Source organism: Adiantum capillus-veneris, chromosome 19 (genome assembly GCF_014529385.1).
Source record: "Adiantum capillus-veneris isolate H3 chromosome 19, ASM1452938v2, whole genome shotgun sequence".
Taxonomy (NCBI): domain Eukaryota; kingdom Viridiplantae; phylum Streptophyta; class Polypodiopsida; order Polypodiales; family Pteridaceae; genus Adiantum; species Adiantum capillus-veneris.
The window spans coordinates 114,249,092-114,263,318 of record NC_140949.1 but is presented as its reverse complement, the minus strand read 5'-3'; the positions used below and the strand labels follow the sequence as shown (position 1 = coordinate 114,263,318).

At 42.1% G+C, this 14,227-nt stretch overlaps 1 protein-coding gene across 1 annotated transcript; it reads right to left on the bottom strand.

The window, feature by feature from the left end:
* Positions 1–558: 558 nt before the first annotated feature.
* Positions 559–3,338, bottom strand: LOC147434691 (pentatricopeptide repeat-containing protein At5g27110-like). Its single transcript, XM_086491142.1, has one exon. The coding sequence runs from the start codon at positions 3,180–3,182 to the stop codon at positions 1,176–1,178; it is 2,007 nt and encodes a 668-aa protein (XP_086347268.1). The 5' UTR covers positions 3,183–3,338; the 3' UTR covers positions 559–1,175.
* Between the last annotated feature and the right edge of the window lie 10,889 nt (positions 3,339–14,227).

The window sequence follows — 14,227 nt, the reverse complement described above, 5'->3', positions numbered from 1 at the left end:
GTTGTACAAGGGGTGTTACAATTATAGCATCTCAAGTGAATAGCCCAATGTGATCGCAATATTTATTTTGATTTTAGGTATTTCTTTTACTTATTTGACAAGATTTTGGGTAGGCCAATTCTCTGAGCGGGGTACTTGAAGACCCAAGCTAGTATATAAGCACACCCAACCCCCACTATCTATTTCATTGCCCAATTGGTTGGTTCAACACTCTCTCTCTCTCTCTCTCTCTCTCTCTCTCTCTCTCTCTACGCTTGTGCATCGTGAACTTTGACACTACTATGGTCACTATTCTCTTGCTAAGAGCTAAGCATGCATGGCTCAGCACTTGGAACCATGCATGCTCGGTGTATCTGTTTGCAAGCTCCTCTCTCATTTGTGTAACAAGCCCCCCTCCCCACTCCTTGTTATGCACACTCCCACGTGCCTCCCAGGCTCCACTGATCGCCATGCAATCGCCTGCATTACAAGAAATGGTCACCAACAAGCCATTCCCTACACTAGAATGGCTTGCGGTGTTGCTCCGGTTCGTAAAAAGCTCGTTCTGAGATTAGAGAGTGGCCAACAAAGATTTTTTCAAGGGTTTTGTAAGTAATATGATTCAAAGTTACAAGGAACATCCCTTTTGGGATTTCGGCGTGTGGGTATGCATTTTTGCACTGCTAGCAAGGGTTATCCCTTGAAAAGGAGTCAAAAATTGCATCATTTAAGTGTTTTTTATGCCTCTCCTTTGGCCACTTTCCCGCTCTGGACCCTCCTCGTCAATTTCATGTTTGCTATGTTTGCCATCCATGAAGGAAAATTAACCCATACTATGAAAACTTGTCAATCAAAGAATGTATTGCGTATTTTGCTTGTGTCCATAGTCACAAGACACTAGGAAGCTATTGAGATAATGTACAAGTGTGTTGCACCTCTCCACATTATTAGAAGCCACTAGAGAAGTAATAACAATGTTTTGCTGCATGTAATGATCTCCTACATTGGCTACTCAATGCAGGAAGGCAGGTTGAATGTTTTTCAACATCCATAGCTTGCATAAAGACACAAAGCATCTTCATTGTGCTGAACTTCAAAGCTGTCAAATGGAAAATTCCTCCTCCTGGCACTCCTGGTGCCATTTAAACCTTGCTCTCTCCAGATCCAGTAACAATAACTTCCTCTAATTTATGAACTCAAAGAGTTGTCTGCATGCCAGCACTTGCATATAGATGAGCTATGGCAGACTCTTTTTCCAAGAAAACTGTATGTTTAAAGACCAAACTTGCAAGTTTCATATTATCTGACTTTTTACAAGCAGTCAATAAAGCAAAGCATGCTGGAAGACAATCAGGACATCGAATCTTTTGAAGCATTGTCAGCGCCTTGTCCAGTTGCCCTTCTCGACCGAAGAGATTCACCATGCAAGTGTTATGCTCTGAAGTTGGGAGAATGCCATAGTGTGAGCTCATAATATCATAGTAAGTTTGGCCTTCATGCACCAATCCCAAGACACTGCATGCACTAAGAACCACCATAAAGGTAACAAGGTTTGGCTTGGTACCTTCCGACAGCATTTTGTTGAAAATGCGTAAAACATCATCATGCAGCCCACCCTGCCCATACCCTGCAATGAGTGCAGTCCAAGAGGCTACATCTTGAGTAGGAAGCGAGTCAAACACTTCTTGTGATGTCGCAAGTGCATTACATTTGGCATACATATCCACCAGAGCACTTGCAAGAATCACACTTCTTGCTAGCAGACCCTGTCGAGCAATTTCAGCATGAACTTCTTTACCCTTCTCTGCTGCCCCTATGCTTGCACAGGCATTTAAAATGCAAACAAATGTTACTGGATCAGGAGAAAAGCCTTCAAATTTCATTTGCTCAAAACATTCTAGCGCTTTCTCGCCATGCTCGTGTAAACAGTATTCTGCAATTAGACCAGTCCAAGAGACTATATCTCGAAACGGAAGCTCCTCAAACACCTCCTGTGCCTTCGCAAGGTCACCACACTTGGCATACATATCCACCAGTGCGCTTCCGAGAGTATACTCTGTCTTCAGCAGCCCCATATTGACAATCTCATCATGAATGTTCTTTCCAACTTCAGCTTCTCTTGAGCTGCCACATGCTTTGAGCGCACACAGGTATGTCACTGCATTTGGAGACAGACCTTTATCCTTTAGGCCTTTAAAGCATGCAAGGGCTTCCTTATCACGGCCAAGTTGAGAATAACCTGTCATTAGTGCTGTCCAAGAGACTACACTGCCTCTTGACAGCTCCTCGAGCACTTCTTGCGCCAGAGCAATTGCACCACATCTTGCATACATATCTACCAATGCATTAGGAAGAGCACTACAGTTTTCTAAGAGCCCAGAAAGTCGGACAATCTCTGTATGTATCTCTAAGCCCTTCTCAAGTGATCCTACACTGCCACAGGCTTTTACAATACAAAGAAAGGTAACTGCATCTGGAAAGAGACCTTCCCCTTCCAGCTGTTTGAATAGATGAAGTGCTACCTCTCCTTTCCCCTGCTGGCAATATGCTGCAATGAGTGCATTCCAGGAGACCACATTCCGAACAGGAAGCTCACCAAACATGTGCTGCGCTTGTGAAATTGCTCCACATTTCGCATACATGTCCAGCAATGCATTTCCAAGCACAACATCTGTCCCTAGCAAACCCTTGCTGATGATCAAAGCATGTAATTCTCTGCCCTTGTCGACTGCTCTGGTGCCACCACAGGCTTTGAGGGTGCAAGCAAATGTTAATCCATTGGGAGCAACACCCTCATCTTGCATCTTCATGAAGAACTGGAGAGCTTCTTCATAGCGGCCATGATGAGCATACCCTGCAATCAGAGAAGTCCAGGAAGCGACATCTCGAGCTGGAAGCTGGTGGAAAACTTCTTGCGCACGGGCAAATGTGCCGCACTTGACATACACATTAACCAAAGCGTTTCCGACCACAATGTTCTGTTCTAGCAATCCCCATTTCACAATAGAGGAATGAAGCCTGGTACCTGTGTGCAGATCTTTGTGTGTGGCGCATTCTTTCAAAAGGGAAGCGACAGTAGCATCGCTTTGAAGGCTGTGTTGGTAGTCATTGTGTTGTTGTCTGCTGAAATACGTTTCCCTCAAACCTGCTTCTTTTGTTGGGCAGACGCCTTCGAATGCAAGCGCCTTGGGCAACCTAATCATGAGATGCTATGCTAGGGTCCCAAGAATAGGCCTTCCATGAGAAGCCCATGTTCGCTCTTGGCAAGGATCTCCTCATCTGCGTTTCATGGTTGATCATTTCTACCAACTGCTTCTAGCCCGCCTGCGGATGCTTTATGCTTTGTATTATGTCAATACCCCCCTCAACTTGAGCTTGCACCAACTTTGTATGAATTGCTCCAATTTTCACACTTTTTTTTTTTTTAATAATAAAGATCTATCTTTGGGTTTCTTAAGCAAAAAAATTCACTAGTAAGCTCATAACTAGACGATCACCTCCCTTGCAATACATTGAAGTGCATACAAGACACGATTGTATACACAAAAGTGGATCAAAGGCATCATCTATCAACCAAAGCAGGCTAACTTGAGGAAGCATTTGGGGAGGCCTTGAAGTTGTCCACCCCTCTTGCTGTCAAGGCCAAAGGCTCGATCACCGGCGTCTTGATTTACAAAACACACAATCATCCAAAATCAAAATGACCACATATTTAGGTATGGTTGAACCTAATCAAATTTGTTAAGTAGCTTGTAAAATCACATGATAAGGAGGTAGCTTGAAGGTAGCTTACATTATCGACAACAAGCTAATTGAAGCTTCCATGTTTGGAATTTGATAGTGAGGCATGGAGTGTAGTTGCCACTACATGTTGAATCAAGTTTTCAATGCAATATTTGGTTGGTTGTTGCACTGCTAGAAAGCCTTATGAAAAGTCATTTTTGCAAGTGAGTGAAATCTACAGGGATAAAGAGATTTATCAAGTTTCTCCTTTTTATTCGCACACACCTATGAGAAGATAAATTTTAATGTTTGACCAGAAATGTTAATGTGTATTTAGTATTTTTGCTCTTTGCAGCCAATACAATCAATCAAATGTTAATGTCTATGTAATATTTTTGCTCTTTGCAGCCAATACAATCAATCAAATGCGCAATGATATAGTTTTTGTTTTAATTTTAACTCTTGAATATAGTTTTTTGAACCTTTTTTGTGATAAACCAAATGATTTACATCCCTTCTGTCATATTGAGTTGTAGATAATGGAGCTTCGACAACAAAGTGATCAAAATGGAGTGCTAGCATCAACTTAGTAGCTTTGAACTTCAAGTCCACTATTTCGTTCTTGAATACCATGACTATGTAGTAGGAACTCAACTATAGGACAGGGGCATCAACTTAGTAGATTTGAAATTTAGGTCCACTATTTAGTTCTTGAATACCATGACTATGAAGTAGGAACTCAACTATAGGGCAAGGAATGAGTTTTGTTTCTTATAAATTAATGTGACGACCATACTTATCTACGTCCACTAGTTTGTCATAAAAACTAATATCTAATACTCTTAAATGATTTTCTCATCTTAAACTGATCATTTAATATGGGGAAGTACCAGGAGAGTAAAAGCTAGAATATTGGTAAGGCTGCAGACCGTCGTTCTCTGTCAGGGATCCAAAGGAAGGAAAATACAGATCCAAAGGGGGATAGCCTGCAAAAGAGCAATGTTCTTCAATGGGGCTTAAAAGACCTAAGGTTCAACTCCATTAAGACTTCCATAGGCTAAGGTTCTAAAAATAAAACCTTTTATCCAATGGCCAAAGCATAGGGGAATTGGATGGTCATGGGAAGACTAAAAAGTCTTCCCACATCCCTAGGAAGGAGGGGGCAGCCCATTTTGTAGGGGATGAGAGAGAAACACACACACACACACACACACACACACTCTCCAAGGATTCCCCTTTACACAAAGGGAATACTGGACACATGTCAAGCTCCTAGGTCAGTTGCCCCATTCTCCCCTCAAATCCTATTGGATGGCCAATGAGAATTAGGCTAGAGCAAATGTAGTCTAATCAATTAAAAAATGCTTGATAAAAGCATCAATAGAAATTAAGCTCCCTAGAAGACTATTGGGCAGTCTACCAAGAGCTCCAATGAGCATCTAGCATCCCAATGGCTTGCCCGATTCTTGTTGGCTAGAAGACAAAAAGGTCCAATGAGAGTTTAGATGAATTATTTAAATACCTAAAGCTCTCACAAAAGGGGAAAGGGGGACACTTGTCAAAAGGCTCTCAACTATGCTTCTAGTTTGTGATTGGCTAAGCTTTACATGAGCATTGAGAGGCCTTCATGAGCATTTAGCAAGAGGGGTCGACCAAGATGAGAAAAGGGGTTGCATTTTACTTATACACAATGCTACACACACACACACACACACACACACACACACACACACACACACACACACACACACACACACACACACACACACACACACAACTCATGTGTGCAAGAAGAACTCCATCTCCTTCTCCAAGCATTGAGAAGTAGAGGCCTACACCAACAACTCTTGGCTTTGGAATGTAAATCCAACCAAGAGCCAAGCTTCAATGGCATGCTCATCTCCTCTACCATGCTAATTACTAAGCTAAGCTATGTTATGAGAGTGATTATGTGAGGAGAATACTTCTTTCTTGTAAGATACCTCTTCTTCCTCCCAATCTATCCTCATTCCCGGCTAGCTCGCACCATTTTTGAAGGTGTGTGAGGTCTTGGGACTGAGGCTAGGGACACTAGGTGTGTTTTTCAAGCATAATTTGGTGTATGAAGCTTCTATCTTCATTACACCAACTAGTTTTATCAAGGAACACAAAGATTGTATTGTACAAAAGTCTCCTTTGATGGGAGAAGCTACAATACAAAGCCTTTATGGAGGGGGGACCGACTCCATGTAAATCCGGTCCTCAACTGTTGTCAATTGTTCTATTTCTTTCTCTTTTCAAGTATTTTCAATGCCAGTTTAGCTAGGTGTAAATAACTATGTTGCTTTCTCAATTAAGTACTCTCTCTAAGCTCATTAGGAACTTGTTCTTAATGAAATGCTCACTATGTTATCAATTTTCGCTACACACAAGTTACTAGTGCATTAAATGTTTCATTGGTATCATAGCTATTGGTTTCTCTTTTATTACTCAAGAAGAGAGGTCCTCAAGCTTGCTACAAATGGTTGGTGTTATTAATTGCAAAAGAGTAAGTAGAATAGGGATTTCTCATCCTTGAAGCATGCCTACTTTATGCAGTTAATGGGGACACCGTCAAGAGCTATGGTCTTAATAATGAAGTCCTACGGGGCTTGCTTATGGCTTAACCATTATTGAGCTATTAGAAGCTCGACAAGAACCGATGCTCTCTTGGCTCTATTGAACCCTCTTTTCTATTCCTCGCAATTAATAATATTTGATCCACGGGTATAGATGCTTGAGTGCTTATCTTTGAAGGTAAAGAGGAGTAGTAACTAGGGCTTGAAGTGCCAAAGTACAAGTAAAAGTTTACACCTAAAATTTGCTAGTATGGATGACAAAGGAAAAGAGATTGAATTGAATGTTGATAGCTTTGATTTTGCTAATGAAAGAGCAACTAATAATGCCCCTATGCTTGTAAACTATCTTGTTTCTAGGCTTCAACAAGCCCTGGGCAACCATCCCTCCAAGGTGAAGTGCTACAGCAATTGCGCACCCATGGTATTCTCCAAACTCCCCACCAAGAAGAGAAAGTACCTAGGAAGCCTCCTAGTGAGACTTCCAAAAGAGGACTCTCTCCGAAAAGGGAAGAAGACAAGGATCCGTACGAAGGGCTCAAAAATCTACTACTCGATGACGCATCTCCTTCCCAAAGGAGAACTCAAGTTTCAAAACGGTAGAGCCCCCACAAAAATAACGAGAAATAAGTAAGTCTCTTGCCACCTCGACGGAGAATGCTCCACGAAGACAACGGGCATAACGCTCTCCAACACCCCCTAAATGGAGAATATCATCGCATACTTCTCTACACCATAATTCAAAGAGGGACGACAGAAAACAAGAGAAGAAAAAAGCGAGAAAGAGGTCACTCTCTCCTTCATCCTCTTCCTCTTCTGAAGAAAGTGATGGTGCAAACAAGGAGGAACAAAGGAAGAAAAGGGCGAGAAAGAGGTCACCGTCTTCTCCATCCTCCTCATACTCTTCCTCTTATGAAGAAAGTGATGGTGCAGCTCTTGACCACCTAAAAGAAGAGGCCATAGAAAATCCTATGCCATGTGGAAGAGGTCGTCCAAGCTCAAAAAGTTCAAAGAGGGAGGAAAGAACATCTCTTTCCTTACGTACGATGGCACCTTTGGTGCTACGGACAAAGTCTTGGCCTTCATCCAACAATTCGATGCGGCATTTGGAGATGAGGGCTTCACGGAGTCCTCTAAGCTACGCCATGTAGCTATGGATTTTCAAAATTCCGCCAGGCAATGGTGGTCTAGCCTACAAGCAAACGGTGAAGCTCCACAAACGTGGAAAGATTTAAGAGCTTCCATCATGATGCAGCTTTTGGCTACTGATGCCAAAGACAAAGTACTCACCAAATGGAAAAGCTTGAAGCTCTCTCCCTATGAATCTATCCACAAATATGTAGACAAGTTTTTGGATTTACATCTCAAAGCCACCGCCTTCAAAAAGATGGATTTTTGAGAGCAAAAACAACAATTTTGTGTGGGTTTAATTGAGGATATGGCGGAGTATGCTAACTCCCAAAGGCCACGCACCATATCTACGGTCATACGCCATAACATGGTGGCTTCATGAATCAATTTCCAACAAGGGGCTAAGAGAAATCTTAAGCCCACGGAAAACAAGGACTGTATCGAGCCTGGGACAATGTCCAAAAGTCTCCCAAAGGCAATGCCAACAACAACAAAGCTAAGGAGAAGGGAGTTTATAAAGGCAAAAATAAACTCTCTCTTGAAGAACTAGAGCGTTATCGAAAAGATGACCGTTGTTTCAAGTGCGAGGAGCAAGGGCATGCCTATCATGCTTGCCCCCACAAGAATACACGTAATGAGGCTCCTAGAGCAACCTTGTTTAAAATTCAAGAAGAGGATGCTCATCACAAAGGATCTCCTCTATGCCATGCTTGGGGAAAGGTAAGAGAACATGATGCTTTTATTCTCTTTGACCCTGGTTCTACTCACAATTTCATATCCATAGAGTTGGCCACCAAGCTAGGCATCCAAGCCTATGAGATGGGAGATTTCCTAACTCTGCCGATGGTGCTTTCAAGGGGCAAGAAGCCTCAGTCACTCCCTTAAAAGGGAAATTGAGGCTCCATGTCCAAAGCTATGCATACAAGGGGGATTTATTTATCTCTCCTCTCAAGCACGAGGATGTATTCCTAGGGGCACCATGGTTTGATCGCATGGCTGAAAATGTTAAATTCCCTAAAAGGCAAATCTACTTTAGGTTAAGGGAAAAAGATATGTACATGGAGGAGTTGGGTAGTACCATACCTCTTGTACATGAGAAAGCTTTCAATAAGTCATTAAAGAGCTCTATTTCCGTGTACATGATTTTCGTTAAAGATCCTCAAAATGAATCTAATGCTTTAACAAAAGAAATATAAATGATCAAAAGGAATTAGAGTTATCCAATTTCCTCAAGGGGTTTCAAGATGTTTTTATTGACAATATTCCTAGTGAAGTACCTCCAAAACGAGGAAATGATGGCAATTGAACTTATTCCAAGAAATTCACCGTCTAATAAACCTCCTTATAGAGTTTCCCAAGCTCAACAAGAGGAGATTATGCGGCAAGTGCACGAGTTAGTTGAGAAGGGCATGGTTAGGCCTAGCTCATCTCCATTTTGTTCAGCAGTGTTATTAGTGCAAAAGAAAGACGGCACATATCATATGTGTGTCAACTATAGATAACTAAATAGGATCACTATCAAGAATATGTTTCCCATTCCATGGGTAGAAGACCTATTTGATAAGCTACAAGGGTTGACCTACTTCAGTAGGATTGACCTAAAAAGTGGCTACCATCAAATAAGTATAGTTGATCAAGACATTGTAAAGACCACATTTTGCACTACGTTTGGTCTTTACGAGTACATTGTCATGCCTTTTGGCTTGACCAATGCACCAACCACAGTTAACCGCTTGATGGAGAAGCTATTCAAGCCTCACCAAACCTTTACTGGAGTGTTCGTTGATGATATAATGATCTACTCCAATTCACTAGAACAACACAAGCAACACCTCCAAATAATATTTCAAGTTTTACGAGAGAATAAACTTTATATTAATCAAAAGAAAAGTGAGTTTTCTTACAAGAGATTCATTATTTAGGTCACATTATCTCTCAAGATGTCATCCAAATGGATCCATCGAAGCTAGAGGTAATAAAAGGATGGCCTAATCCAAGGAATCTACATGAACTAAGAATCTTTATAGGTATGTGTGCATACTATAGAGGCTTCATAGAAAAGTTCTCACAAATCGTGGGACCATTACATAACCTAGCAAAGAAAGACGTTAGGTATATATGGTCCACCAAGGAGAACAATGCTTTTGAAAAGCTTAAAGAAAATCTTATCTCTCAACCTGTGCTTACACCACCGGATCTCTCAAAGCCATTTGAGGTCCAATGTGACGCCTGTGGTGATTTCCTTGGAGTTGTTTTGCTCCAAGAAGGGCACGCCATAGCCTATGAAAGTTGAAGGCTCGACCCTGTTGAGCAAGCTCTAGGCATATATGAGAAGGAACTCTTAGTAGTTCTACATGCTCTAGACTCGTGGAAGCACTATTTATTGGGGACTCCTTTCATTCTGCGGTGGCGGACGGATCACCAATGTCATAATAACTAATATCTAATTCTCCTAAATGATTTTCAGTACCAAGGGAGAAAAAGCTAGAATATTGGTAAGGCTAGAAGACTGGTCACAATAGGGATCCAAAGGAAGGAAAATAGGGATCCAAAGGGGGGCCATCTGCAAAAGAGAAATGTGCATGAATGGTGCTTCAAGGACCTTAGGGTTTAGCCCATTAAGACTTCGAGAATGTTAAGGTTCTAAAATTTAAAGGTAAAGTCCAAATGGTCAAGCTTAACAAAATTGGATGCTTTTGTGAAGACCATAAAGTCTTCATATATCCCTAGATGGGAGGGGGCGAGCCCTAAAGGTAGGGGAAGAGAGAGAAGAGGTGAGACAATACACACAAACACATACACACTCAAGGCTGCCCTTTACACAAAGGGCAGAGTGGACACATGTCAGGTTCCTAGCCCAGTTGCCCCCAAAGTGCATTCAAATCCTATTGGATGGCCATAGAGGTGGACCAATGAGAATTAGGCTAGAGTAAATTTAGTTTAATTCATTTAAAAAACACTTGATAAAAGAACCAATAGAAATTAAGCTCGCTAGAAGACCATTGGACAGTCTACCAAGGGGTCCAATGAGCATTCAGCAGCCCAATGGCTTGCCTGATTCCTATTGGCGAGAAGACTAAGATGTCCAATTAGAGTTTAATTTAATTATTTAAATACCTAAAGCTCTCACAAAAGGAGAAAGGGGGACACATGTCACAAGGCTAGCAATCACATTTCTAATTTATGATTGGCTAAGCTTTACAAGGGCCAATGGGATGCCAGCATGAGCAATTAGCAAGAGGGGTCGACCAAGATGAGAGAGAAGGTTGATTTTTACTCTTTCTCATTGCACACACACTCATACAAATTCATGTGTGAAGTAAAGAAGACTATCTCATTCTCAAGCTTCAATGGAAAGCTCATCCTCTACTCCAAGCTTGTGAGAAGGGAGGCCTACACCAACAACTCTTGGCTTTGTGATGCAAATCCAACCAAGAGTCAAGATCCAATGCATGCTCATGTCCTCTACCATGCTAATTACTAAGCTATGCTAAGTTAAGAGTGATTATGTGAGGAGAAATACTTCTTTCTCGTAAGAATACTTCTTCTTCCTCTAGATCTACTCTCATACCCCGCTAGCTCTCACCATCTTCGAAGGTGTGTGAGCTCTTGGGTCTGAGACCATGAGGGAATTGATGTTGTGTTTTTCAAGTGTAAGCTTGGTGCTTGAAGCTTCCATCTTCATTGCACCAGCAAGTTATTCAAGGAACACAAAGTATTGTATTGTAAAATGTCTCCCTTTATGGGGGAAACGTATAATACAAAGCTTTTGGAGGGGGGACCAGATCCATGTAAATCCGGTCCTCAATTGTTGTTAATAGCTTAATTTCTCTCTCTTTTTGAAGTATTTTTCATGCCTATCTAACGAGGTGTTATGCTTTTGTTGCTCTCTCCAACCAAGCACTCTCTCTATGCTCATTAGGAACTTGTTCTTAATGAAATGCTCACTATGTTATCAATTTCCGAATGTTACATTGGTATCAGAGCTATTGGTTTCTCTTTTCTTGCTCAAGAAGAGAGGTCCTCAAGCTGACTATAAATGGTTGGTATTCTTAATTGCAATTGAGTAAGTAGAATAGGGTTTTTTTAGCCTTGCAGTGCACCTGCATCGTGCAGATAACGGGGCATCACCGTCAAGAGCTATGGTCTTAATAGTGGAGTCCTACGGGGCTTGCCTACGGTGAGCTATTAGAAGCTTGATAGGAGCCGGTGCTATTTTGGTGGTGAAAGACCCTCTCTTCTATTCCTTGCAATTAATGATATTCAAGCCACGGGTACGGGAGCTTGAGTGCTTTTCCAAAGGGTTAAGAGGAGTAGCAACTAGGGCTTGAAGTGCCAAAGTACACTTAAAACATTTACACCTAAAAGTTGTTAGAATGGATTACAATAGTAAAGAGAGTGAAATTAATGTTGATAGCTTTGATTTTGCTAATGAACAGGCTACTAAGGAAGCCCCTATGCTTGTTAACTACCTTGTTACCAGACTTTAACAAGCCATGGACAATCCATCTCTCGAAGGTGAAGTACAATGGCAGCTACGTACTCATGGGATTCTCCAAACTCCTCACCAAGAAGAGAGAGTACCTAGGAATCCTCCTTGTGAGACTTCCAAAATAGGCCTCTCTCCGATAAGGGAAGAAGAAGAGGATCTGTACGAAGGGCTCAAAAATCTACTACTTGTTGATGACACATCTCCTTCTCAAAGGAGAACTCAAGTTTCAACGGTAGAGCCCCCAATGAAAGAACGAGAAAGAAGTGAGTCTCTTGCCACCTTGACGGAGATGGCAGGAGACAATGGGAAAAACACTCTCCAACACCTCCTAAACAGAGAGACCATCGTCTTTGTGGAGATAGCTCCATGAAGACGATGGGCAAAACACTCTCCAACACCCCAGAGAAGACCATCACATAATTCTCTACACCATAATTGAAAGAGGGACGAGAGAAAACAAGAGAAGAAAAAGGCGAGAAAGAGGTCACCCTCTTCTCCATCTTCTTCATCCTCTTCCTCTTCTGAAGAAAGTGATGGTGCAGACGAGGAGGAACAAGGAAAGAAAAAGGTGAGAAAGAGGTCACCCTCTTCTCCATCCTCCTCATACTCTTCCTCTTCTGAAGAAAGTCATGGTGCAACTCTTGAACCACCTAAAAGAAGAGGCCATAGGAAATCCTATGCCACATGGAAGAGGTTGTCCAAGCTCACAAAGTTCAAAGAGGGAGGAAAGAACATCTCTTTCCTTACCTACGATGGAACCTTTGGTGCTACAGACAAAGTCTTGGCCTTCATCCAACAATTTGATGTGGCGTTTGGAGATGTTGGCTTCACGGAGTCCTCTAAGCTATGCCATGTAGCTATGTGTTAGCGGGTCGTCGTGACGAACGTCTGCAACATAGTTTTTTGGTATTAACATAATGTCAATACTCATGGAAGTGACTAGGATGGGGCGTGGAGACTCTTTGAGATCGTAAATCTCAAGAAGTGAACCTTAACAAGCAAACATACCAACTCAAAAAGAAAACCAACAGTCAATGATCAGGAAAATCTGCCTATGTCCTTTCTCACAGCTCTAGGTCATCACGCCATTTCAGCACTCGAACGAACTCGAAATGCAACAAAACTTTAGGAGGAGGTCTAGGAAAACCTAGGGGCAATATCCTACCAAGTCTGGTCGCAATCCGACAAGGTATCAAAATCATGACCCATCATGAAAAAGGTCTTGAATACTACAATAGAACATGCCAAAAATGTCGCCCTATGGTCTAGGAACACTCTCCTATGGTCAAAATGACTAAAAACAGTGATTTAAGCACTCAAATCTAAAGATTAGGCTCACTAACGCGTAGTCGCGAACTGCAACAAAAATGACATTGCTTACAAATGAAAGAAAGAGCAAAGAAAGAGGAACACAATGCAAGTTTCAAAACTAAAATCTTATTACCGATTATTGATCGGGTGAAAGAGACGCTGAGAAGCAGTAGTAGTGCTTATAAGTGTCTCTTTCACCCGATCAACTAGATCTAGCGGTGGGACGAGCAGCAATGATTACAAGGTGGAGCAGCCTCTTAGCTGGAGCGTACATTTTCAGAGCTCCTTTTTTCTCTAAAGATAAGCCTCTTTTCACATTAAGGTTATTGGCCTTTATACCTAGGGCATTCTAAATGGCTAGTGGTCGCGACTCATTGAAGTGCGCGAGCGAGAGCGTGTGTGAGTCTGTGCAGCAATGGAGAAGAGAGGAGAAGACGAGACCTTGTGTTTGCAGGGGCTAAAAATCACTCTCTACATGTGAGCTCCCTTATTCTATTATGTACATAATGAATAAATATAGTGGGCGGGCACCTCGCCTAGCCGGCCACATGGGGCTTTACCCCAACAACCTCCCACGTAAAGGCCAATATGGCCGTGAGAGAGAAAAGAAAACCATACAAAACTTGTACAAGTCCATCACAAGTATGACCTCAGCCAACACCCATTGGCTCACTGAATCTGTGTGCATCCAGCTCTAATTGTAGAGGAAGTATAGAGCGATCGACACCATATTCCTTACCAAAGCCGCGCACATCCTGCAGGTATCTCACCATACACTGCAAAGTGCCCCTATGCTCAAGGCCAACGTCAGTCACTGCATGACTAGCTGCTCCCACTATAGATGCATCTATTGCAAATGCAATCTCGGGTCTTGAGACGAGTATCTCATACATAAGACTCCCGAATGCTGATGCAATCCTAGCAATATCTGCCAATTTGACCATCTCAGTCAAATCTGGCTCGGAACTCCACTCATGGAAATCACCCTGACACCCGA

Coding starts and splice junctions, on each gene's coding strand:
- LOC147434691 (XM_086491142.1), bottom strand. CDS start 3,182: ATGATTAGGTTGCCCAAGGCGCTTGCATTCGAAGGCGTCTGCCCAACA.